Below are 27,704 nucleotides of genomic sequence, written 5' to 3'. Positions count from 1 at the left end.
AAAAGAACAGAGATTGACTGAGGTTAAATTATAAAACTCCTAATGAAGCAACAGCAAATAAAGCAGATATCAAAACATATTAATCACATGTGACATTTTCTGTTTTGGCTATATATGTATGTGTGTATATGAATGGTAATGTGAGTTTTCTGATACCAATAGCAAATGTAATTTTAATTCTTAGCTCTTTCACACAAGTAATTTCAAGATGATCATCCAGGAACATATCAGGGCACTGAGGAGCAAGGAAGAGGACGGCAAGCTTCGTGTCCCTTACTTTTAATCTGTTGAAACTCAGGATCAGTAAGGTGGACCAGAATGTCCTTGCCCAAAGCCTTTTATTCAAAGCACCCCCAGAGCAGGAATGCCTTGGGGTCTGGAGTCCTAGGGTCTTTCCCAACCGGTCTCCCTCTACAAAGACCACGACCTCCAGCCTTGAGCTCTTTCCAGGGTCACTTAGCTCCTCTAATTCAATGACCAATGTATTCCGGGTGAGGTGTGTGCTAGGACTCCTGTGCCTGTGAGAGACGCCAAAGGGAGTACACTTCCCTGAGTTAGGAGAGATGTCTCTCCCACTGACAGTCAGGCAACACGAGGGCTAAAAGGCAAACTGTGTTCTGAAAAGAACTCCTAATTGTCACTTTATCCTGGAAAGATAGTAGAGTAGGAAAGTTCTAAAGAACATCAGTCATACCCATTATGGTCATATTTCCTGATGAAAAGCTTGAGTAGGTTCTGCCCCAAGCTCACACTGCTTTGAAAAACTGGTACAAGGTGATTTGTGTGTGTGTGTGTGTGTGTGTGTGTGTGTGTTGTGTGCGCGCACATGCTTTTTAATTTATGAACTACTCAAGAAGCCAGGCTGGAGGTAAACTCTTCGTTCTCTGGAACTCAACCTGACCCCTTGGCTTTCTGAATTTCTGGCCACCTTCACTGCTCGACATCTGGCTTGATGGCCAGGTTGCTAGGCAACACAGGAAGAGCCCTGTGAATATGCGTTAAGCATTAACTCCCATCATTTGGGTTTTTAGCGTGGAGCAAGAGAGGGAAGGAGACAGGAAAACGGCTGTTGTCCCAGAAGGAACATTTTCTTTCCTCTCCTGCAGGACAAAGGACAGGTCTATAAATCTGAGGTCTGTCCCAGCGCCTGTCAATAGCCCTGTGATCTGCAGAATCAGCTGAAAGGCATCTGTGAGGACAGATCCGCACTAGCACAGCTGACGGATTAGACATCAGGTCTGCACTTCAAGGGCTGTGTGCTCATCAAAGGGTTTGGGATTTGTCTGCCTGTTTGGTTTAAACTAAACTGTCACCAATCTTTTATATTTAACAGATTCATTTGTTCTTTGAGAAACAAAGAAAATGCCCAATCCAAAATAAAATCCTCATTACATTTTTTCCCCATTTAGTAATTCAGACTCCATCCATTTTTAAATTTTAAACATGCTACATCTTTATTTTGCTCTTCATCTGATTAAGTTGTGTGGAGGCCGAAGTCTCAAGGAAAAGCCACAGTGGTACTGGGAATGTCCCTGGTCCCGAGCCTCATAAATACAAACATGTACATGTTAGGAGTGTGCGTGTGGCCGGCTCCTACATGCTCAAGAAGGGGTAAGAGTATGGCATCATCTGTGAAATGGGCTGATATTAATCATTCCAGGTAGATTTCAGGCAATCCTGTCCTGTTGGTCTGCACTTTTAGTGCTAATGAAAACCACAGTATCTTCCTCAGTGACAAAGTTCTGTGCTGTACAATGTTTCACCACTGACAAATATTCAGCCTAAGGGCAACCAGTGAAATAGTAAAAGTCACGCTAGCTTTTGAAGTCCTTGTGTCTGAGGGTCTGCTTGGCTCCAGGGCACTAACCTCTGGTCCAGGGGCCCCATCCTGTCCTGCAGCTCCAGGCGACCCAGGTTCACCCTCAAAATGAAAAACAGACACTACTAAGTAAAATGGACAACATCAGCATGTTGTGCAGACCACGGACGCCAATAACCATCCAACAGTGCCCTAGAAGTGGACAGAGAATAAGTGACGTTAGTGGAAATACAGGTTAGTTTACAAGGCCCAAAATTCTAGAGAATAAGATCTATAACTGGATCAGTCTTCTCTGTACAGTCTTTCCTTCACCAAGAAAGCTGAAGTGACTAACCAATGTGAATATCTAGCACAGTGTTGGGTACGTTGTAGACATCAAGTAAGTACTCATCGAAGGCATAAAAGGCACTTGAAAATACAAGACTCTCTCAGTGAAGAACCTGTGATTCATCAGCTAAGGAAAGTAAAGAGTAACTCATAATATTTTCATATTACATCTAATTGAATGAACATTTACAAATCTGATTCTTGAAAATCACACATCTTTCAACATCTACTTGGTCAAGACACATTTGACCCAAAAGTCAAAAGTAAAAACACCTTCCTTTCATTTCAACCTTTTGGGGCGAAAGGACAATGCCAATTTTAGGCTAGAAAAAAAAATCCCCATTTCAGAAATATGATCTATATTCGTCTTTCTGGACTTGGAACCAGCAACGTTTTCCAAAAGGGCAAAGGTCCCTTGGAGGGTGCAGACAGAAAGTCGACCCTTGCTCCTCCGTGTGGCTCGGACATGCAGCCCCTAGGGTTTCATTTTCACTGAAAAACATCCCTGTGTGTTCCTACTGCTGAGCAACTTTCTTCTTTCCTCCGAGGGTGCTAAAGTCACTTCTTAGCTAATTTTAAAAAATATTTTATTTTTCTTTAAGAGTAGTTTTGTGTAGGCTGAAAACTCAACCGGTTTTGGAGAATACTTTCTAAGCCACCTAGAGGGCCAGGCCGGGCCATCTTCAAATTTGTGTTCTCAGCCTCAGAGCCACGTCTGTTCATGATAAAGTGACCCTCTTTGGTGCTGAGGTCTGCACAGTCCCCAACTCTCCTAATTCGATAATCTTGTAGGGGGAAAGTATTATTTTTAGCAATTTTACAGGTAAAGAAACCAAGGCACAGAGTACTAATGTGTTCAGATTTGCACAAATACTCAAAATCCGAATGCTCGTGATGTGGCTGAAAAGGCTGTGCTCTCCACTGTGCGTCCTAAGGGACCAGTCTGTCTGGAGACTGGGAGAGGGAAGACGGGTATTACAATCCCCATTTATAAATGACCTTCTGCAACGTGCAGAAACCTCAATTAGATAAAACTTACACACTGCTCATTTATAACAGCCCTCCCAACTAAGCTCGGCTGGGAGAAGCATGTGGTGTCTTTCCAGGACAGTGAGAGGCATCTTGCAACTCCAAGGTGTTATTACAACAGCTGAGGTACAAACTCAGGAGAGAGTCTGCTTCCTGTATAAAATCACACGGTAACTGCAACCCTTGCTCCTTCCTCAGTAAAATGACAAAACCCTTGACCTAGAGTAATGATGGCCATTATGGGGAAATGGTGATGTGCCATTCATGCCTAACAAAGGTAAGAACTCAGAAACTGAATACACCCTGAAAGGAGGGACCATCTGCTCTGCAAGCAGAACGAGAGCTATTGAGTCTGCTCTCTTTAAAGTGCCCACAGCAGGAAGCACTAATATCATAACTCATGGTTAATGCAAAGACAGGATGGGGCCAGAGAGCAATACAAACTTTGTTGAGATTTTCAAAGAATAACCATGGTAGCCAGAGTTAGTTTTTGTGAAGGTTAAGCCCCTGGAACCAGACGAAATTCATGCTGAGAGTTGAAGCAGGGAAGAGAAATGCTGTTTAGGCATCTGCCCAGCATCCTTCTTAATATATGAACACCGAGGGAATACAACTTGAACTTTTTCAGTTTGACTTTATATATCGCTAAAAGAATCTTTGACGTGAAATTCAAAAAACTGTCCCCATAATCTCATCGTCCTGTAATTTTTTCATTTTGTCCTATTTCCTTACCTCTCCTCTTCTCACATATCTCCAAGCAGTCGGAAGCACATTACCTAGTTTGACATTCTGATTTTTTCATCTATACACCACACATCTGTTTTTACACGATATTCACCGCTATCTCGTGAACAATTTCTCTAGCGATCCTGTCGAAAACACAGGTTTTCCCAATTTTGGCTGTGAAAGATCAATTAAAACAAACACCTCTGTCCACATTTTCTGTCGAATTCTTTAATTATGATAAATTCCACGGGTCTGATTTTAGCCATCAGCACATCTCTTACAGAGCTAACTGCATGTTTCTCAATTGCTTCAAAGGGCTCTCGGTTGTTGTTTTCACAGGCATGGGTGCTGCGCTAACTTTCTGTAGCTTCTTAGGGTCAGATGCCACTGTTTTCTTTTTGTGGCCATTCTGATCAGCACAGATGAGGGAGTATAATGCTGTTCAAGTATATATTTCTTTTTCACTTACAAGTTAAGTATTTTCTTGGGTGTTCATAGTTTGAAATGATATTTACAAAACTTTCAAGCTGAACAGTGATGAAGCTATTACCTGAATGAATTAAAAGAAGAAAGAAGGAAAATGTCTCACAGCACTTTAGTAAGTTCCACCAAGAAACACACTGCTGAATGCAGATGAGGACTATGGAGCCCCGATTCTGCCCAAAGTCAGGGTCTGCAGTGGGGGACAGGACAAGACTTTTGAAATAAAGTTTGCCTGTACTTCAGGAAGAGGCATAACTAGGGGGAAATCAGAGTCTTGAGAAGATCGAACTGCTTCTTGTAGAGTGTGCCAGTCTACTCTAACATATGAAGACGAAAACGATCAGGAAGGACCCCTCATCCAGCAAGGTTCCCGTGATGTCACATGACTACAAATTGTGCTGGGTCAGGCAGAGACGACCAGGACTTGGGCTGTGTGTGTGTGTGTGTGGGGGGGGATCAAAACAGCTCTCATGTTTCTTGGATGACCCAGCCTGATACTTCTGAATCATTTCATATTTATAAACACGGAGGACATTCCATACATGGTAATAAAGGAAAACAGCAGGTTACATCCTGACCACAGGTAGATGGATGGGGTTTTCTCTGTCATACATTAAATTTTAAGCCTATCCCTGGTATATTATTCCCAAAGGACCATTTTCATATTTAAGGTGAAAGTAAGTTGGACTGACTTTAAAGAAAGATGGCTGGCTGCTTTCTTTTTTTTTTTTTAAGCCAAATGCTCTTTAGCACTCTAGTACGAAACATCACCCAAGGCTTCTACAATTATTCCAAGTACTGAGATTCAAGGGCAACTTGAAAGAATCCTCAGAGGTAGAGAGGAGCGCAGCCCTCACAAAGCCTGAGCGCTGAGGGAACTGGGTCCTGCAGCAGTCTTACTGCTCACTGTACCTTCAATCACAATAGTTTTCCATTCTGCTGCTGGGAGTTTAGAGTGATTCACAGCCTTACTCTTGAGGTCATATCATTTTACATTCATCTTGTCAGAGTGCATCTCTTTCCACTCCCGCATTTTCAGAAAGAACTCATCCAAACAGAAGAGCAAAGTGACTTCAAGGAACAGGGACTGGGCGGAGGACAGGGAGGTGACAGACCCGGCTGTCCGTGGGCTTCACTCACAGACGTCCCAGACTGGGGCCCAACGCTCTCTGTCCACGACCGCAGGGTGCACTTCCTGGAGATGCCTGGAGCTCAGGGCGCCCCCTGTGAGCCGTGGCCTCTCCCGCCTCCACTCCCAGCCACGCTCTGGGCAGCAGGTCAGTGCTTTCTCACTCCTCCCTGCCCACCCAAGCCTGACTCTTTTCCTTCCCCATCTCTAGAGGCAGAGGAAGCTTTGTGTCATGGAGAGAGAAGAAACAGGAAACCCTGGCCTGGCCCGTGAGGTCGGGTTACGCCTCAGATCAACAGCAACCCTGCTTCCCCGAAGGAGGTTCTGTCCATACCCGAAATGCGACACAGGTACCTCAGCCAGGAGCATGACTTGAGCACACTATTTCAGACAGCATGGTGTCACATGAAGTAATAACTAAATTAAACCTAGTAGCCAAACCTCCATTATGAGTTTAAAAAAACTGTAAGTGCTTAAAAATTCCCAATGTCTAAAGTATAGACGAAAGCATGACCTTTGTATCCATAAAGTCACAGGATGAGCTCATTTCAGAAACAAGTCTGCTGGCTGACACTGGCTTTTTAGAGTTTGGCACTGCTGTAGACAGAAATTCAGACAGAATTTGAGGAAAGGAAACAAACCTCCATTATGAGTTTAAAAAAACTGTAAGTGCTTAAAAATTCCCAATGTCTAAAGTATAGACGAAAGCATGACCTTTGTATCCATAAAGTCACAGGATGAGCTCATTTCAGAAACAAGTCTGCTGGCTGACACTGGCTTTTTAGAGTTTGGCACTGCTGTAGACAGAAATTCAGACAGAATTTGAGGAAAGGAAACGAGAGAGAGAGAGAGAGAGAGAGAGAGAGAGAGAGACAGAGAGAGAGAGGGAGAGAGAGAGAAAGCTAAGACTTCCGGGTGGGCTCAGAAAATAGCTAAAATTGAGTTTATGCGGTTGAGAAGTGGTGAAATGTGAAGGCTGGCTAGCAGCGCGTGGGGTCGCATGGGGCCCCTCTTCCCAGCACAGTGTCAGTAAGAGCTCTGGGGGGAGCCCAGCTTGCTGACAGCAGCAGTGTCCACACCGTGCCCTCAGTCGAGGGGCACACTCTCCGGGAACTGGCCCGCGGAAGCAGTCAGGACAGCACTGCCCTCAGTGGGGTGGCTGTGTCAGGCTGTGTCAGGGGATGGAGGAGCATGGGACAGAGGCTCCGGGGAGCCTGCAGACGCCCAAACCTGTGGGAGTGCGAGGTGCAAAGGATCCTCCTGTGTGTGTAAAAATTACCTCTTACAGAGGAAAAGGGATGGAAGCAAAGCTTAGGATTTAGGAAGACAAAGACCAAGAGAGCTGGAGGGAGGTGTGTGAGTGGAAGTGGCTCTCAGACTGGGGGGGCTACAACCAGTCTTCCAGTTCCCATCTCCCTACAATAGGCCCCAAGTGTTCAGTGCTGCTGGAGCCCACTCGGCCTGCTGCAGATCTCAGCAACAGCAGGAAGCCAGCCTCTGCCATTGTGCCCTCGAGAGCATGCTGGATAGGCCTGGGCCTCCGAGCCCTGGTCACAGAGGGGCTCGGAAATGTTGCTGGATAGTTGGGGGAAGAGAATCCTTCCCTGTGCGAATATGGACCTGAGGAAGGAAGACCCCGGAGTGATGGCAGCCACTTTAAGGCCAAGAGGAGTGCAGATGAAGGGAGCAGGGCAAAGACATGAACGAGGGGCTCTCAGTGTCCAGGCTCAGTCACCAGAGCAGAGCAGAGCAGAGCTAAAGTCTGCATTAATGCTAGACTTTCAAGGTCACGTAACTTCAAGGAGCGCCTTCCTTTCAGTAGCTATTTTACATCTTGCAACTTCATTTAATTCCCACCTCTGACCCACTGAGTTCTTGTAACTCGCTGTCCCTGGAATGACCTCCACTAGAATGCACACCAGTCACTTCTTTACCTCTCTTTTCTGAGTGTTTACCCCAGAAAGTCATAGAGAGGTGGAGGGACAAGTCTTAGGGTGAATTCTACTATGGGAAACAAGTCGGCCTATAGCACGCTGAAATCCTCCAGGAGTAGGACTCAGACTTTAAAAACGATAGAGCAGGCCAGGAGAGGGAAGCCCACGGTTCCAAGGAGCAAGTCTGGAACAGAAACTGGGGTCCACTGTGCACCAGCAGCTTGACCTTCGGGAGGCCGCAGTATCCGCTGACCTGCTAACAACACCCAACCAAATGCCGCGTGAGGTACGCTGTGGAGATGAGCAGCAGTGAGGAGCTGCGGCAGGGGTGAAATGGAATCCCAAATGCCTTGTTGGTGAACTGATTACGATTTAGTGTCACTTCACAATCACAGTGTTGTCTGGGTGACGGGCTACTGTCAAATTCAAATCCATATTATATTTTGAAGTTTAAAAATAATAATAGATCCTAGAAAAGAACTTGAAAAATACATGAAACAAGGTCACTGGATATTTATCCTTTTGTTTCAGAACAAATTCCTATGACCCGGGGTCTCAGAAGAAGCCCAGCTTGTGTATAAGCAAAATAATTTGCTTTCAATACTGAAAATCTTTGACATTTTTCTGGTAACAAAGAGTCAAGGATGAGAACTCAGTGCTGTGTAAAATTGGATTTTTCATCCAAATGTGGTGGTGCAATCCTGTAATCCTAGCACTCTGGGAGGCCGAGGTAGGAGGATCACAAGTTTGTGCCCAGCTTGGGCAAGACCTGTCTCAAAACTTAAAAAAAATAAAAAAGGGCTAGAGATGTAGCTCAGTGCAAAGAACCTGAGTTCAACTCCTCTCCCCCATACCACAATCAATAAATAGACAGACAGGTAGGACTCTCATGCACCATTTTTCCATCCCCAGGTGGCTTCTCCTTCAGCACTGCACGGTGCTGGGCACTAAACAAACATTCACGGTGATGATTTACTCAAATGGATGCCAACTGTGGTGAAAATGTGGACAGAGTGGAAAATACAGGGTGGTGAGTGACACCTACTCAGAGCGTAGCTTTCTAAAGAATGGCCATATAAGTATACAAATAAAAATTGTAAAAAATTCTATACATTCTACCAGAGGATTCTTCAAGTTAAAAAAAAGAATAGTTCTACCACATTATTTTAAATAGCCCAGACTTCTCCAGTGTTTCTGAAGCAGGGTTTACCTGACATACAGGTATTAGGTATGTATCTCTGCACACATGCGTGAGTGTGTGTGTATCACGTACACACATAAGGTGGTAATATACCTTTAACCAACAAGATCTCTTCATTAGAATCACAGAACTTAACTTTTTGTGCCACTTCCCTTAGCCATAGAAACAGCGCTTTCTGTTTCCTGTTTGTAGGCAAATGGCTATCGCATGCATCCTAACTGCCCGGAGCATGAGTCCAAGCTAGGGCAGGCAGTGTGGACGGCAGGCAGAGGAGCCGGGACTCACTTGCCGCCTCCGAGACGCAGGGGAATTTGGCACAGCTTTGCCTTACAAATGAAGCCCTGGAGCCCAGAGAGGCACAGGACCATTCAAATCCGTGGTCTGCCCTGGGCAGGAGACGGGCAGGGGTGCAGGGGCCAGCAGCAGCCTCTGCCTCGGACGCACAGTCATAATCGTCCGCGATGAACGCAGCCAGCCTCCTGCACCCGCGAGATACTCAGGGCTTCCGGGGCCCGGCGAGAGACCTACAATGACGGGGGCCTTGGCGCTGCTGCAGCTGCCCTGCAAGGTCTGCTTCCACTGGAGCACAGAGAGCAAGTCACCGGCCGACAGGCACGGAAACGCCTCTCTCCGGCCACGGACGCGCTCTGCCCTGTGCCGCCTCGCTCCTGGCCTCAGAGACACAGCGCCATCCCTCAGGAGGTTGTGACTCCACAGGGAGCAGGGCTGGCGCACAGCACCGCCCTACAGCTCCTGCAGGTCGTCTTCCCTAACGCAACGCAAAGAACTGGGGACTCGAGCAGAACAAAGATCAGCGGTCGGGGCGACCAGGAGCTGAAGGAAAACACACGGGAGACAAGGTTGTGGGTCAGGGCCCACAGCCGATTCTGTCGATCAGAGGGCCTGGAAAAGATCGCAGTAGAAAACCAAGTGTTTTCTTAAAGTACGTTTCCTTTTGCAAACATGAGAGGAAAAAGGCCATTTTATTTCTTGGTTATTATTTCTCACATTTCCGATGGCTCAGAAATGATACCCCCCCCTTAACTATTATCCGAACACGGGGTCTAGGTATCAAAAAGTACTTCTGTGGAAAAAGTAAAAGTTGTAATGTGGAAGAAAACATTTTGACCGAGTGAGCTGAAGGACACTGAAGGGCTACTTGCAAAAATATCATGAAGTCATTGTAAGCGCTCTGCTTGGCAAAACACATTCTAAAAGGTGAAGACACACTTCAGAAGCCCTGCTTACTGGACCGTCCCACCGCCGCCAGCTCACTGTGTCCAAGAGCCCGGTTAGCTCCTAAGAAGGGGCCTCTTGCATTTTCCCAAAGATCACAGAACAACTATCAGCACGCTAGGTAATGGCTAGAACTGAGAGACGTTTTGTACACACAGCTTTAGGTCTAGAGCTATGGCGTAGGAAAGACAAATTCAGACTATATTTTGCTTGTCCCTTCACCAAAGTGTGAAAGCATTTCATTTCCCCAGGTTTTAGAGAAAACACATTTAAAAGGCCAGAGATGTATCACAAAAATAAAACTGCAAATACTGTCTCTTTCCCTGAAATATAACTTAAACTTGGTGATGAGGACAAAAAATGTCACATTCCTTCCTCCTGCTAAGGAGATTGCATGTTTCCTTGCACAAATAAAGACTATGCAGTCTTCAAAAGAGTCTATGTGACTGTTTTACCAATGTTAAAAAACAGCGCGAGGTATGTCACTGTGGAGCCTATCTTAGGAGGGACCCACTTCTGATCTTTGCATACACTCCCGTCCCTTATCTGCGGGGTTCAGTGCAAAAGTCATCTCTGTCCTTCCTAAGATCTGTGAAGCAGGCAGATGTGTGACTCCCTAAGGGGGAGCTGGAGTGGCAGAGCTGCAGGTGAGCGCTCAGCATTTGGTTTCAGGATGAAAGGAGCCATCAGCCTTGGCTGAGAACACTGATTTCACTTGGGAGCTCAGCAATTCCGGAAGCAGAAAGCACTTCAGGAACACAGATTAATCAGACTTTCAGAATTTCACCAACATGAAATGAAGGAAAAGTTGAACAGTCATATCGAGCACAGTTTTAGGGGCTCCCTATCTACCTGCTCAGTTAAGCCTCGCACTGACCTCGTATCAGGCTGGAACTGCCATTGCCTCCTCTCACAAACTGAGGCTGAGTCTGGGTTGGTGCTAAATTTGCAGCCCTCTGAGTGGCAGGTTGTGCTCTCAGCACAGGTACAAAGTGGTGCTGTCTGAACTTCCTACCAGAACGGGGGTGGCCAGCTGGAGGGCCCTGGGCAGGCTGGTTCTCTAGCAGCTGGGCTGGTTCTGAGTTCGGGATTCGGGTCCAAGCGCATGGATTTAAATACTCCGGGTGGCTGAGCAGATGAGGCCCAGATCTCCTAGGGAGACAGGAAAGGCTCTGGGGACTTTGTGAGCTCCCCCTCAGCTTCCCCGGGCTCTGTGTGGGTTCCAGATAGGAGAGCTGGTTGGGCGCTAGGGGCACAGGGCAGCAGGCTTACTGGGCAGTGCTGGACACCTGCTAGTAAATACATTCGTGGGGAGGGATCCACACACGCAGAGAGGCAAATTTGTTTGTGGTGGCTTTGTTTCACCCTTTTATCAGCTTTACTTTGCCCCTCTCCATTATTACAGCACAACTAAAGTGTCGTTCTAGAGTTTGCCAAGCATATTTATTTAACTCCTAATTTTATTTAATGCAAAGAGCTTACTTCTGAATTCAGAAGGTTTTAATGGCTTCCCTCTGTGCGAATTAATTTCTTTAACAAAAGTAACATATTAGTCTAATCATCCTCAGAAGAAACGTGAGTACATTTTATTACAATGAATGTTAAACATAGTATTTTCCCATACCATATATGAGAGCTGTATGACTTATATAACTTACTAAAACGTAATACAGCCCAACTACTTATAATGAAAAAATTTTAGTGTCTGACTAATCATCTATAAAAATCAAGCCAGTCTGATCATTTGTGTCAGAATTTCCCTGCATTTCAAATGTTTGCATGGAGTTACGTATAAACATACATGATCTTACTGCCACCATCACTCACTAGAACTCTTCTCTGCCTCTAACGGCTTCCATGTCATAAAAGAAATCCTTTATTGAATAGAACTTACCTTTTGCCCATTCATCCCTGGACTACCTGGTGCTCCAAGAGAACCCTATAAAGACACACAATTAAATACAGTTGAGATCATAATCACAAAACATTTCAATCCTACATCTATAGTATGTTAGTTTCATCAGCCTTGATGGTATCTTGCTAAAGTACAACTTCTGTTGGAAAAATTTTAAGATTATGCTTTTCAGATCTTACTCATTAGCTTCAAATACATAGCATAGACAGATCCTTCAAGTTTTCTCAGAAACTCGAGTTAAAATTTAACTCCATTCCCAAATATACAAGAATGTGATTTCAGATAATTTGATATCACAAGTTGAGACACCTATCTCAATGGTTTTAAGTTGAGTGTTATTATTACGTATATCAAAAATGCACCAATAGATGTTTTGCTCAAAATAAAAAGAAATAAAGCTGGGTGTGGTGGTACACATCTGTAATCCCAGCACTTCTGGAGGCTGAGGCAGGAGGATGCAGGTGTGAGACCCAGCTAGACAACTCAGTGACTTAATGAGACCCTGTCTCAAAATAAAAAATACAGAAAGGGCTGGGGATGTGGCTCAGGGCGAAAGCCTGGGTTCCATGCCCAGTGCCATAATAAATAAATAGCTTTAGTCACAGCAGGAACAAGTCTCTCAGTGACCGTGATTCTTGAATTTCACAAATTTAAATATGTGAACGAGAAGTATTTGAAATAATAACCGCTCATTCCACAACTCCATAGGGAACCACCTTAGACACTTAAGTGTCTTCATCTGGGACACTTTCTCCCAGGCTCCCTGGGAGCACGGTGCGGTCGCTGGAGGGCAACTTCCGCAGTCCACTCGAACAGGTGCCATAAGTGTCACCCATGGACCAGGAAGAGGGTTCCACAGGGCGGGGTGAGAGCAGGCGAGTCAGGTGTGTGCAACAACACGGGCGCATGGCACCCGGGGCAGGAGGACTGGCCGGCGTGAATGGGCTGAGGTGAGACTGGAAACACTAATTACTCCCTGAGAAAGTCCAGCGGGTGAGTGGACTCCGAACGTTAGCAAGCATGATGTCATTTTCCTCTCCAAGCCTCCTTTTTTAGGCCTGGAGAAACCATTTTTAAATACAATGTGCTTATTCTTTGCCTAGAACTAGGAAACAGATTTTTTTCCCCTTACTACACGTATATTAAATTTCTTTAATAATGATGGGAAAAAGCTTTTAAAAACAGTAATGATAAAACTGCCCTAAATATAGCAATTATACGCAAAACCGACTGAGAAGGCAAGCTCCTTCACACTGGAGATGGGGGAGAGCAGGCCCTCAAGGCTTCCTGAGGCCCGGAGCAGTAACGCGACCCTGGCCGCATGCGGATTAGGGTGGCTTTACAATTTCACACCACGCTTAATGGAGACGTCGCCTGGAGGGGCAAAGTGCTCCGAACACAAGTCCTCTCGCAGCTCATTGGCTTTGGCCTGGTTTGTAGGATTATGTTTCAACAGATGCCACACGCCCCTGGCTTGGGGATAAAAAGTCTCTATATTTGATGGATTCCAATGATAAAGAATAATCACTTTTCCACCTGTTACGACACAATTGTTTTCTTCAAGCTGCAGGGTGGGAGGCCGGTGGGGAGCGGAGAGCGGGGAGAGAGAGCGAGCAGGGATCTAGCGTTGCGCGTCAGCACAGAGCCATCTACCTGCTGGTGACACAGCTACACTGCACTATGGGTATCATTTCAGGGCTAGATCCTCCTGTCACAATGTCACGGTCAGTCGCACGAAAGGACAGGCAGGAAGTCACTTTTTAGGTTACCGGGACAAAGGAGGAACTTGGCATGCACCTGTCACACCTCAAAGCAAGCAATAAACACATCTCTGTTCTGACCAGGTCTGTGGCCACTGGCGATTACACATTGAACCAGGCCGTGAATTCAACTGTCAACGTCTTATGACCCCTGATGTTTCCAGTTTTATCTCAAGGCTTTACCAGTATCTGAATTACAAATTCAACAACCTACAGGTTTAGTACACAGCTTAGGGAGTTTGCTCTGGATACCGTGGATTTTCTGCAGTGGAGCCGATCAGATGTCTCATGCTACCTTCCATAGCAGTGTTTTCAGAAAGGAGAATGTACAAAGCAGACTGAGTACGTCAGCATGGCTTACAGTAGCTCCTTCCACCACCAAACAAGGGAGCATAATTACTTCTCCAGAATGGCTGCATACTCTACCTTTTGTCCTGGAGGCCCCAGAGGACCCTAAAAAAGAAAAAAATAAATCTCAGTCAACATAAGACAACAGCTATTTAGCTAGGATGACCAATTCAAACTGCCCAGGGTGGTTCTCTCACTGCCCTGAAGTATGCAGGAGTTCAGGGAAAATTTTCAGACCGAAGAACAAAATGGATTTTAAGCCACGATCCTCTTCTGAAGCAGCACCCGCCCTAGGGCTCTCATCTTTCCCTTGATGGTGTTCGCTGGACCTGTGTATCTGCCTGTGAATACCGGAGAACAGGTCCCGTCCGTGTCGCTTAGGGAGCAGGGGCACTGCACTAGCAGCAGTTCAAAGGCACACAGCTCAGCGAAGCGAAGCGCTCCAAGACTTCTGCACTGCAGGACGTCAGGGGGCAGACGTGCAAAACACGGCACATCATCACCAAGAAACATGTGCAGGTCTCACCTCTCCTCAGATGACATGTGCGGTCAGATGACCGCGCGAGGCCAGAGGCCTTGTTACAAACGAGGGCAGGAAGGGCAAAAGTGGCACCTCCAACGTCCCGGGGGCAGATGCGGTAAGCTTGCGCAGAGACACGGCGCCGGGTGGCCAGAGGGACACAGCGTGCAGTGAGGTGAATGAGAACATTCACACAGAAAGAGTAAATGCGACAGTTTTGAGATTAAGCAGTTTTTCAGTCACAAAGCCCGAGTTCGGGGTCTTTTGGCTTCATTTAGAGCAAGTCCCAGCTTTGGAAGAGTGGCAAAGAACACAGATACAGCTCTACGTCCATTTCCAAGTTAAAAATCAATTACTTCCTAATTCTTTCAAAATGTATTTAATTTTACACGTTTTCAGGGAGGTGCAGACAGTATTAGTGCTCGTCACAGCTCGTCAGCGTACCGCCCTCCATGGGTGGCTGCTCCATGGCATTTCGGCTCATCTGCGCCTCACACTTACCCTGGTACCACTAAATAAAGCCCTGGGTGGTCATTAGGGGAAGACTCGGGCAGGCACCGTTCTATTTTACTAAAAATACACAACGTTCCGGAACATTCAGAGTCTGTTCCCCAAAGTCACGATGCATCTCTCACAGGAAGACTGACAATTTCCTCCCATAATCAGCTTTAGGTCATAAAACGACACTACGCAACCTTCACATATTCCTGTTTGATTTAACGAACCAACCAACCAACCAGTTTTTTAACGAGCTTGTTTTAGGCACGTCTGTGGTCATTCTTCCTACCCACCCATGTCATCTGTTTAAAATTCTCCCTCTCAGATTTTGCAGAGAGAACAGCTACGGAGTATAAATTCCCTCGAAAGCACACCTCTCCTCAACCCAGGCCCACAGGACCCCTTTCGTGTATCAGAGGAAGCAGGGCTCCCCACCTACTCCAGGCCGGCACGCCGGAAGGCTGTGGACTCCATCCTGGCCTCCGTCCTTCGGGATCTCTCTGTCAGTTACCCCTGCCTCCCTCTCAGCCATTTCTTCCCCTCAGCACATAAACACGGTGAATCACGTCCTCACTTGGGTAAATCGTCAGGAGGCAAACGTGAGCGCTACGCAAAAGGCAAGAGCTTGGAGGTGGTGGTGATGGGGGATCTGACAGTGGGAGAAGACTGGGCCTTTATCATCGTCTCCGATTCCATTTTCTCAAGCGTCTCCAGGGCACATCGTTTCTTAAAATGTGGATGTTAGGAAGGAAATCACGTAACAAGGAGCACATTAATTCAATGTTTAGACTGAGAATGTGTATGTTCGGTTCACAAAGGTTTCCTTCCCACTGTAAACCTAACTTTGCCACTTGAAAAAATATCATTGACATAGAACCCTGGAACAGACTACTTCACACGAAAATGAGAACAAACATGAAAACGAAACACTAACTAGAGACTAACATATGTGGTAAGCTCTAATTTGGTCTCTACTACAAGATCGCCTCAAATCGGAGCTTCAGAGGGAATGATCACATCTCTGAAGTCCCTAAAATATTGTTAGTCATATATTTTAACACAGTATTTGAAGAAGTCAAATGATAACTTTAAAAGAAAATATCCTTCACTTTTAGGAAATGGTGCTGTTTTTGGTAAGTTCTAAAAATAAAGGCAGTTTTTAAGATCTAACATTAACTCTGAGTGTGAACACGCATCTTGTATTTGGTTCTCCCACCGAGAATACAGCTACCTCAGGCGTATGTATAGTTCTCTTGGTCTCACTGGCAAGAAAAATGTTTGGGGAGCCAGGGAGAGCATCATTCATTACCAGGAAGAAACTGGAAGAGCCGAATACGAGTGTGCATAAGTACACACGCCCGTGCACACAAACCCACACAAACCCACACAAACACCCATTATTTTAACGAGCAGGATTTTACTTATATGTATATGTTGCAAGTATCCTTAGATTAATAACACCGCTATACATCTGTGACACTGTGGCAATTGAATTTAAGCTTGCACATTAAGGTTCCTTTGCTCAAAACTTGATTCTGCGAGTAGGCTATGTTGGTTAAGATGTCTACACTTGATTACTCTTGTGGATTCTGGTACAAAAATAAATTTATAAATGGGAACATGTGAGAGACCCATTTATTAATTTATCTAATCTTTCTTAAACTTATTTATGCCTGGCTTGGCTGAAGAATGTCATATTCATTATTTACTAGAGACACTAGTGCTTATTCCTAAAATTAAAGCTTTAGTAATTCAAAAAGTTTTAAAGCAATTTCATTTCATTAACCCCATGATTAAGTTTGGATCAAATAATTTTCCAAAGTAGAGTTATAATCTTTTGGGTCTATTTCTATTAATTAGAAAATGTTCCTTTCTTGGGAGGCACATTTTATAATTTGCATATGTTTTGTATGCAACCAATTAAGATGGAAATAATTAAATTTACTTAATTTTTTAAAAAATAATTTATGCCTCAAGATTAAAAAACTCTGTAACATGCAGAATTTCAGCAAATTAAACTTCTTTAACTCTAGATCTAGCAACTACAAACTGACTCTTATAATACATTCATTGCAGTGCAGTCCTGGATGATATAAAGTATGTGAACTTGTCACGGAAGAATTCTGCAGAGTGGGTGCAACTTTATTCAAAAGGTAAAAAGCAAACGGCAAATTTGAAGGATGGAGTAGGGATGTCACTAATCTGCATAGAAACCTTTACACCAACTTCTCAAAATCAAGCTCAGAGAAACTTGGAAGCAAGCAAGGAATTATTCAGTGCACCCAGTTTTCCTGTTTCCCTCAGTCCCACTCTATGCGCTGCTAAAGATCAGATCCAGCATCCAGCTAAGGAAGCAAGTGAAAGAAATGTGACGGTCTGCAGTCCCCACGCTAGGCCCAGCCCAGGGAGGACCCCCTCTGCCTCCCCTCCGCCTCCCCTCCGCCCTTGCCCCAGCTGCAGTGCGACACCCTGCTGAAGTCCTCAGCTCTCACTCAGCTAATGTGACAGCCACCTCATGGCCACTCTGCTCCTAGCGTCCTCCAGTCTTTCTGCTCACCACGGCCTGCTGAACGCTAATGGGCTCCCGCTCCCGCCTGTATGTCTGCTGAGGGAGGGCTCTGCCCAGCATCCAAAAGCACTCAGGCTTTGATAACTGCAGTTCGCCCCACCAGCCGTGCTAACCCATGCCCACTGCTCTGGCTGCCTCGGTCAGGGGCTTTGCTCGTCCGCTCTCCTGCGGCCATCCCACAAATCAGAGCTCAGCGCCCTTTCCCTCATCCTCCCAAGTACCCCTGCAGCATTACAATAATTGTCTAATTATTTCTTTCTTCAAACATCTCTTATCCTTGCAGTAGCTGGCAGGCAGTGATGGCTCAGTGCATCCTCCAGAGTTCACTCATTTAGTAATTTACTTAAAAGTTTTTCGGGCCCCTCTGAGCCTCAGGCAATGTTTTAGGCATTGGGGGCCCAGAAGTGGACAAAGCCAGTCAACACTTCAGCTCTCTCGGACATTATGTTCTGAGACTGGACAAAGACAGTGACAAAAGATGAAGTTGGGTTGCTGATCAGTGCTAAAGCGAAGAGGGGGCAGAGAATGGGAGCAGCGGGTGTGGAAAGCTTTTAAATGGGTGGCTGAAGGCCTCAGTGACAAAGTGACAACTGAACAGGGCTGAGGGAGGCCAGGCAGACCTGGTGTGTGGAGAAGGGGGAGAATGCTCCAGGCAAGGGACAGAGAAGGCCCAGCACAGGAACAGTGGGTGCGTCTGACACCCAGGAAGAGGCAGGTGATTTCGTAGGGGACGGGGTCAGGGCAGGGGCTTGAGAGCACAGCAGGGCCCACCCTGAGTCTCACAGAACAACTACAGGAGCAGATGAAGGGATAAGGTCAATCAAGTGTTCTTTCTTGTTCCTTACATATTAGTCCCAAGATAGGAATGGCCAGGTATTTAACTCTTTTGTTCGAGTCCTACAAACGCCTCCACGTTACTTCCAAGGGAAAGAGTGGGCGGGGCAATTGATAGTTTCTATAGTAAAGCAGTAAGGCAGAAATCATCTCTGTTAGGCAGTTCTAAGAGCACTGGGACTGCTGCGTTGTTTGTGGCAGCTCCAACGCCCTAACATACTTCAGAAAGCCATTGTGCAAACAGTAGATGGAATTATCAGTCCACCTTCATCTTCAGAGCAGGGCACACAGAAGTGGTTGGTTCAAAACAATTATGCAGTGGCTGTTCTTTCTAGCTCACATGCACATATGTTTTTAAAAAGACTTTGCCTTGATAGATTGTGCAATGGAAAACAATAATTGAATTTTTCGGACACTACTGATGTTAGCACAGGTTTGATTGAGGTGTTAATTACTTAAACAGGATGCAGTTTCTAAGTGATGTGCTTCCGGGGCCCCTGGGGAGATGTTTTCGGGTAGGTTCTGGTTGCCTGCTATTAGGAAATGATGTAGGGGGCGGACGCAGTTCCTGTTCTGTCCCTGATGGCTAACAGTAAAATCTGAAGCTCAGAAGGCTGTTGGTCTTTGCTGCATACGAGAATATACAAGCAGCTTCTGTAATAAAACCCCAGGGAACAGAAGGAGGTGGTCCATCTGCAAAGGGAAGGATAAAAGCCCCAACCATAACTAAGCCATTTAAAACTGTTTCCTTTTAAAAAATTTGTTCATCATTTAATAAAAGTTAGGCAACATGAAGAAAATGCTCTTTAGAGTCTGGTTCTATTGGGAAGAATGATAACACGTATAAATACGGAGTCATGAAACGTTAGTGCCAGACTCTGCCAATGCCTGGGTGCAGCAGACTTTAGTGACAACGTTTTGAAAGATGTTAACATGGCCAAACAGACCACAAGGCCACAAAATATATTAACTTGGTTTATAAAGAGTAAGAGGAAATTTGAAACAAATAGAAATTTATCTTAAGCAGCAGCTGTTTCAGATGTACGTATACAGAATATGTCCAACTTGAGTGTCTGATGTTGGAAAGTTAAGAAACAAACTCTAGACACACTTATATGCATGTCTGGAGTGGAATTTAAGTGCTATTTTATAAGCTTTGGGTTTCATAGCTTAAACGAGTGGAACTACCCAGCCAGAAACTTTTGGGCAATGTTTCAGTGTAAGAGACTAGGCTGAGGCATTTTTAATGCAAAGGCTGATGGTTTAGCAGCCCTGGCTGGGAAGGAAACAGAATAAACAAGAGCGAGACAGCGCAGAGCTGGGAAAGATACATCTCTCGCATCCTGTCAGTCACTTGTTTTCCCAAGTAGTCCATGTGCTTCTCTACAAGCCTTCATTTGAGGTTCATAACCATCTTTCCATGGTTGGTGGTCGTTAACTCACATCCTTTCTGAGCCTTTCCCAACACACTGACACACAGCTTGCTTTTATCCTGTGTTTCTCCAGCACATTTCAACTGGCCATATTTTCACGTGCTTCCATATTTTAGAAACCCACTTGCCTAGGTAGAAACTTCCTTAGGCCATGTGTGTTTACATCTTCAGCACCTAGGTTAGTGCTCAGTGTAAACACTGACAAAAGCTGAAATGATGGATGAGATGAGCGGAGTATAGAAATTACAAAATTCTGTTTAAAAGATGTGCACCACTCGTCTACCACTTTATCATACCTCTGTGACCGGAAAGAGTCCTCAGCTCTGCGGTACTTGCTAAAGTTCCTGGGATCTTTGCTTAAATAACATCACTCCACAATTTCTATTGCTCGACAAAAGTTCCCCTGAAGCCGAGAGCCTGTTCGTGAGGTGGTATTACATTTACTCATGGGCATGTGGGGAGAAACAGTTCTAGACGGAGCAATAACTTTCTAGAGAGCGCAAATTCTTTCTGAATCCCCTATCTCATGTGCTGACTTTCTGGGGAGGGGGGAAAAGTAAGCCAAGGTGATTCATTTATTGGTATTTCTCAAAGTCACGAGGCCACAGCCTTGTGAAGGGGGGCGTCTCTTAAAGCTCAGGAAATGAAAGCGCTAATACATTTTTTTCTCACCACCTGACAAAGGCAGAACCCAAGACTAAATTCTGAGCATTAATACCACAGCAGATTAAAGCAGATCTAGGTACTTGAGCATCTATGTGCCAGTCAGGTTCCAAGGCAGGCTGCAGACCACATTTCACCAGATAGCCACAGCTGAAATTGGCTCAGTCCATCCCTTCTAAACATTTGATAAGTTGCTTCTCGGTGTTGAACCCAAAATGGAAATGACCCTAAGAGAAGGAAAAGTTAACAGTCTCCTCTGCCCTCCTCTTCCCCTGCGTACTACGAAGAGGAGAGATTTATGGCTCACAGAGGCTGGTCCACCTCCTCAGGAAAAAAATGTTTCCACTGAGTAATGTGTAAGGATTTTGCCTATTTTAAATCAATAATGCCGAGAAACACTGACCCCTGCAATGTAAATATCCCGTGATCCACAGAAAGTCTTAGATTTAAGACTACAATACATGGTCACGGGCCATGCAGATCCGTTTTCTGTCTAGCAGATCAGGGCTATCTAATGGAAATTTCTGAAGTGAAAGAAATGTTCCATTTTTTGTCAACCCACGGAGTAGGCAGAGAGTGTGGCTGCCCCGTCCCAGGTCTGTTCTGAAGGTGAATCCTGCCACTGGTATACGCAACAACGAACTGCAAGAGGGGGTTTCGAGGCTGTGCCTAGAATTTGGTCCTATGCAAGTCCACGAACTTGAGTCTTACAGAGTTACAGCCCGAGTTTTCTGTAACAGAGGGATGGAGCAAAGAGTCGAGAGGAAGGAAGGAAGGCCAGGGGCTAGGGCTGGTCACACTCTGGCTCTAAACTCTAAGGACTGCAGAATTTCTGGATTTGAATTTTCTAAGTGTGCGCATTAGAAGACAGAATGTATTTTATCAGTTTATTAGCTTGGTTTATACATTTCAATATTCACACATTTTGTTGAAAGACTTCCATTTGTCCTCTTATCCTGAAATTTGTACACGTTCCCTAGATCTGCAAATGTAAATGTACTTGAAATGGATCCAGCTTTAACTACAAAAGTTTCTTCTCCACGAAACACGAAAATGGGGTAAAACTAATGATTTCAATATAGCTTCATTTAACAATCCCACCATTTTGCTTCAGTGTAGCTCCAATGGGTTGGATTCTAAAGTGAAATGATAACTAAGGAAGTTGATCGTAGTTTTGAAGAAGACACTGGAAGACCTTCTTCCTTCAAAATTTAACACACACCTGTTCATTTCATCATGAAGATGCTTTGTGCAAGGGATAAATATAATAGGCACCTGAGCATTTATAACGCACACGCAGGTGTATGGCAGGGCTCTGAAGTTGGGTGGGGCTCGGAGCACTGAGGGTCACCATTCTCCTTGGCTGAGGAACCTCAGGTCAAGACATCTTCACTGGCCGAGCAGTTTTAGATCTTTCCCTGGAACCAGTGTGAGCAGTGCCGAGCACAGAGCACACTCAGAGCGTGGGGATCACGAAGAAAACCACAAGGAAACGATGAGAACACAGGCCGAATCCTCTGCTCAGCCCCGAGAACACCTTTCTGTTCTTGGACCCCATGATCGTGCTTAAGTACCACTGAAGCGCTCTCCCAAAAGGTGAGGTTTTGTTTCTTGCAGACAGAACTAGCTCTGAAGGAAACTCAAAATTTCCTCTCTGATGCCGCACTCATGTGACAAGATGCCTTCAGAAAAGTCTGTGCACCCTGAAGCCACAGATTACCCTGTGCCGACCCACGGGAAGGGGTGCCGGGCAGGCATCAAGAGGGAAGGCAGATCACATGGCCACTTTCTCATGATTCGTTTGGAAAACAAAGTGCTGCAGGCCAGGAGGTGGGCGGGCTCACTCTGTGCCCCTTACATGTGTTTCATGGACAATCAGATTAAGCGAGGATAATAAAGTGCTAGGACAGTTACTAAGACACCCCTGCAGCAGGGTGTGCGACTCACGCAGTCTCGCCAGACCAGATTCCACTGTTGGAATCCAGCCTCATCGCTATGCTCAGATAATTTTCTGCATCTTTGTTTTAGGGATCTGAAGGCTTGGGGCCTGGCTTTCTCTGCCAGGTCTAAATCAGGAAGCGAAGTCTGCTGTCCTCTCCAGTATCTGCCATCTGCTGACCAAGACAGCAGGTAGATCAAAGCTCACTAAGGAAAATGCCGAGTTTGAGTAAATTCGTGGCCCAGCAATGCGTTATAACGACATTTAAAGCAAGTCTTCACTTACTAGTTATTTCAGTTTCTAAGTGAAGCAGCAGCAGTTATTTATGAAAAAAGTATTATATTCATGTGGTGCAAATGTAATCAATGGATTTATAGGCAAAACTAAAACAAGCTAAAATATCTAAATTTTTCAGTCCAAACTTCACCTTAATGGACTTTTTCTGATTTTTGAATTCCCAGATACTATCAAGGCCCAGAGAGTAAAAATGTATTTTTATATTAAGAAATGGGTGAATGGACATGTGATGCAGTTTGCATGAATCTGGGAGCTGGGGAGGGGAAGGGTTTAGGGGGCTCAGAGCAGGGAAGGTGGGCTGTTCTTGGATAACAGACACCGCAGACCAAAAATAATACCCAGGAACTGGGACTTCTTGGTGTATTAAAAATACTTTTTCCTTCAGATTTCTGAGAACTTCTACTGCACTTTTAAAGAAGTAATAAGACTATCTAATGGAAATATACCTTCAAAAATACTATTTTAACAACCCTGAAACCCAGAAGAACTGGCGGATTCAAGGTCACTCAGGCCAGGGTTAACCACGTGGGCACCTGGACTGTGGCGAGTCTTGGGTCTCTCTCCTGCTGGTTTTGTAAGAAGGAGTGGACTCAGTCCTACTTAGGTGGAATCCTATTTATTCGACCTAAGATTCTGTCTTTTAAAACCTCATCCTGAACTTGTCAGAGAACCCCAAGGTCACGCTGACGGCTGCGATGGCCACAGGATTAACAAAGGCAGAGCAGCCTAGGCGGAGCTTTTTCTTCTTTATTGCATCTTCCATGCTGCTAATCTTCCCATGGTTATTTCGGCAATATAAACTATCCTGGATTATGAAACTAATTCCCTACCTGACCACTCATAAACAGTTTCGTAAGAGCTAATTTTAGGTTGTTTTGAGCTGCCTTCTTCGGCCACCAGAGATTTTAATTTGGCAAAGTGCTGCAGTGTCTCCTAAGAGCCTCACCTCCCGGGCACACACCGCACCGCACCACACGGCACAGAGCAGGAGCAGAGTGGATCTGCTCTCGTGGCAGATGACAGCGGGTGCCCATTAGGTTCGTGGTTTTAGCTGGCAGGCAAGAAGGGAAGCGTTATGGAAAACTGGTAGCCCACACTCCACTCTGCCAACCGCAGTATTTAACGTTTCGCCGGAGCTCGTCAGCGCTCTGAGCCCTGACATTTCTTGATGGAGTCTTCCTATGCACCCAGTGATGCCCTGGGGCATTTGTTTTGGCCACAATACTTCTCACATTTGGAATTCCTTCTAGTTCGCAGGACAGGCACATTCATATTTCCCTTGCTTCTCACAATACTTCACTGGGATATGAAGAGTAGCAATTATCTCCTACATTTTTATAACCCTACACCCGAGTCGTCCCCAGTCAAGTCTCACTGGTACCAAGGGTTTTTCTCCCTACTGAACTGTGAGTTTATACACACACATATCACACCCCCGCACACGTGTGCACTTCCGTATTTCACACACACCACCCACCCACACGTGTGCACACATGTATGTAAAAAGACATTTCTAAAGAAAAACTCATGAAAATTAAAATACTTTTAGTATGATCTCTCTTTGAGACGAGCTAAGAGACACAGGTACTACTCTGGTTACGGACTTTTTAAAAAAGAATGTTATCTTTTTTAGACAAGAGAAGGTATTTCCGAGTAACCAAATAGAAACTGTAGGAATTGAGCTTGCTGGAAAGAACACTGGCTCGGAATAGGATCGCTTTAATTGCAAAATTCCTCAGCGCACTTAGGATGTGGTGATTTATGAAAATCTGATTCATACACAACTTTACGGGAATACATCTGTTATAGAAATCCAGGCTGGCTCACCTGTAATTTGCTCTGGAGGAAACGACTGAGTGATGATAATAATAACATGCTCACATCGTTTTTCATTACAGATCTTAAAGTGCTTCCCCTAATATGTTGCATTTGTCTTTGACGACCTTTCGAGGCCGGTGGGGAGGGTATTATTATCCTTTCTCTACAGATGAGAAATTGGGGGTTAAGTGGCTTGCCCCAGGTCAGACACACTACTCCTTTGTGCTCTGTGTGATGCAGTTTTAACAGCGGTCAAGGAAGTCGGGTTCTTCCTATTTTTTTTTAACCAGCTGTGAAGGCCATTAAAACCAAAGTAGATAATCTCACAAATACAACACTGCATGAAAGATGCCAGATGCGAATGTGTACGTACCGTACAATGCAATTAACATGAAATGCACATGCGGATAAAACTAACCCATGGCGACAGAAGTAGGGATGGGGCTGCCTTTGGGATGAGGACCCCGTGTTACGAGTCATGCCAGTACTAAGGATTCTGGGGAAACCAAAGTACACACTGCTACAAGCGGTTGCAAGCACCTCTCATTTCCTTCCTGGGAAACTGTCAGGATGATTTCCTCCCATTCCTTCTTGTGTCAAAACCTGCCCAGACTTCAGGGAGTTTGTTCATCTCCCGCCAGCTCGGGTCTGTCCCCGGCTTTGGCTCTGCACAGCTTGTTTGCATGCAGTGTTCTGTGCTGAAACGGGCATGGTTTTAAGCATCATATTCCTGTCACCCTTGAGTTTGTGTATACTCTTGTGCATGTACTTTGTGAGTGGCAACACAGTCCCATTTCCTACAATTCCCAGTTTGCAGTGGTACTTTGGGTGGTGGTGGTGGTGGTTTGGGGTTTTTGCTGTATTTTTGATGCTGAAAATTGAGCTCAGGGTCTTTACATGCTAAGGTCATCCTCCCCGCTGAACTATGCCCAATTCCTAGTTTGAGATCATTGAGTACAGATGTTTGATAGAGTCCTAAATCAATTGTGTTGTTATCCTAATGTGCCTCAATTTCCTACCTCATATATATGGGGGATTCTCTCTCTCTCTCTCTCTCTCTCTCTCTCTCTCTCTCTCTCTCTCTCTCTCACTGCTTATAGCAGTGTGTACTTTGGTTTCCCCAGAATCCTTAGTACTGGCATGACTCGTAACACGGGGAGTCAGGGCTGCACTGTACTGCAGCTACCACTGATGACATGTGTGTTGTTTTTTTCTAATTTTATTTCTTTTTAAAAATAATTAGTGGTAGTCCCCAGAATAATGAACATCGATACCCATCCTGACCTTAATGGACAGGAGCAGGGTGACCATGTGGTTCAGTCCCCAGCACTTTCATTCTTTAGGGGCTTGGCTGGCTGGGCAGGCAGTGGGGACTTCTGAGTTACTTTCACTAGGACCTGCTGGGCATTTTTAAAATAAATATCTCCTGGCCCCTGCAGGATGCGAGCTACACATCATGCAGTAGACTGGAGACCCGTGCCCTGGCAGGGCGTGAGGTCCCCCGGCACGTGCCGAGATGGCCGGGCGGTACTGAGTGTGTGGAGCAGGCTGAGGAGGAGCTTGAGAGCAGGGAGGAAGAGGCAGGAGAGGGGGCCCAGCACAGTCCCCTCACCCTCTGACTGGCACAGGACAAAGCCACCATGAGTCTGCGGACCTGTGTCGCCCCAGCCCAGACGACGTCATTTCATGGCCTGCTTTAAGGAACAAGGATCCAAAAGTCATGACTGCCTCTTCCGGGGCAAGAGGAAAACACCTTCAACCCCTGGTAAGCTTCGCAGCATGGTTCAGCAGCCCTGAGCTCTCGGGGAGCGTGCCTCTGTGTAAGGGGTCTGCATACCCCGGCCCCCCGCACCACACTGCAGAGCTCATCTTCATCTTCCTCTCTCTGCGTGGACCTTCCCGTCCCCTGCATCGCTCCTGACACTCATGTGTGGTCCTGTGGCCCTTGTGGGTCGTGAATGGCCACAGAACTCTACCTTCCGTCAGTGTTTGCACTTTCTTGCTATGGCTCACACAACAGACACAACTGTCACTCATGATCTCAACTAGAGTCTTTGGCATCCTGGGCTTCTGTCACTTTTAGCATTGAAAACATAAATCAAGATACTTGCCATTAAGCCTTGTTCTCCGGGTTTCCCTGGTTCACCCTTCAAAAAGAACAGGGATAATGTTAGCAACTATTTTCTTTTTCCTAATACTCCCCACAACCCACCAATAAGTACCTTTTTAAAAGCTAAAAGAACACATATGCTACAGAATTTAAAGAGATCTGCTATTCGCTCTTCAAATAAATTTTATAAATACCTTAGGATTTAATAAAGTTAGTCTAGTTACATATTTTTATTGGTAGCAGTTTGCAACACATACCCATTCTAATCACCCGGGGAACTGGTCTGTATCCTCAGCACTCAGCCAATGTTGCCCCCTTCCCCCATGCCCTGACCCATCTCCACAATGGGGCCTCCCTGCTTTCTGTCATCCAGGACCTGATCACGTCCTCGTTATAGTGACATAAAGATGACAGCAGGTGTCTTCCCTAGAAGAACGCAGAAGTTTCCCTAGAGGACACAGACGATTGCTCTCAGGACAGGAATTATATAATAAAATGCGCACAGACTGATTTTCAACTTTGGTCCTTATGAATTATTCACGGTTGAAGTGCCTTGTTTCATTAAAATCGATACAGAAAAACCTGTCCTCCCGCTACCGTCTTCTATACTCAGACTCAAGGAGAATCAGCATGCTTTCCTGTCACACCATCAATGACAGCCACGTGCTACAGACACTTTGCTGGAGACCTGTGCTTGGGATGCCAACACGTCGCTGCCGTGGGCCATCTCTGACTGGTTTTATAAATTACCTTTCTAGTAGTTATGACAACATAAGCGAATTAACTCGGAGACTATCAAGCAAGTTTGAATCACATTTATAAAATCCTTTTAAAAAGCCAATTTGTTCTCTATGTAAAAAGCCCTACTTCTTAACGGAATCAACTATAATGATGTAAAGGATAACGTAACTGGATTGTCTAGTTTGTCATACCTTACTTTTTGTTTCTTAAAAGTAAATTAGTAATTAAATCTGATTTGTTATTGTACACAATACTCAATGATCTGAATAGCTTTGTAGCATCAAAATGCTATTAACCAGCTTATTATTTACAGACTCTCCGCCAACAACTAGCAATCAACGAGAGTGCTTGAAATACCCCAAATCCACGACCCTC

The 27,704-nt window shown here is 45.4% G+C and overlaps 1 protein-coding gene across 1 annotated transcript in view; it reads right to left on the bottom strand.

The window, feature by feature from the left end:
- The window catches only part of Col25a1 (collagen type XXV alpha 1 chain), a 408,120-nt gene that overhangs the window by 78,333 nt on the left and 302,083 nt on the right, over positions 1-27,704 (bottom strand). The window contains exons 16-19 of the mRNA XM_033755992.1: positions 26,590-26,625; positions 13,986-14,012; positions 11,779-11,823; positions 1,868-1,921 (exon numbers count right to left, since the gene is read on the bottom strand). Of these exons, the coding sequence (XP_033611883.1) occupies positions 1,868-1,921; positions 11,779-11,823; positions 13,986-14,012; positions 26,590-26,625 (162 nt within the window). The remainder of the gene's footprint in view (positions 1-1,867; positions 1,922-11,778; positions 11,824-13,985; positions 14,013-26,589; positions 26,626-27,704) is intronic.

This window comes from Fukomys damarensis, unplaced genomic scaffold (genome assembly GCF_012274545.1).
Source record: "Fukomys damarensis isolate Sample0158 unplaced genomic scaffold, DMR_v1.0_HiC HiC_scaffold_25, whole genome shotgun sequence".
In the NCBI taxonomy this organism is placed as follows: Eukaryota; Metazoa; Chordata; class Mammalia; order Rodentia; family Bathyergidae; genus Fukomys; species Fukomys damarensis.
The sequence above is the reverse complement of the archived record's forward strand: the minus strand, read 5'-3'. Positions and strand labels throughout refer to the sequence as shown.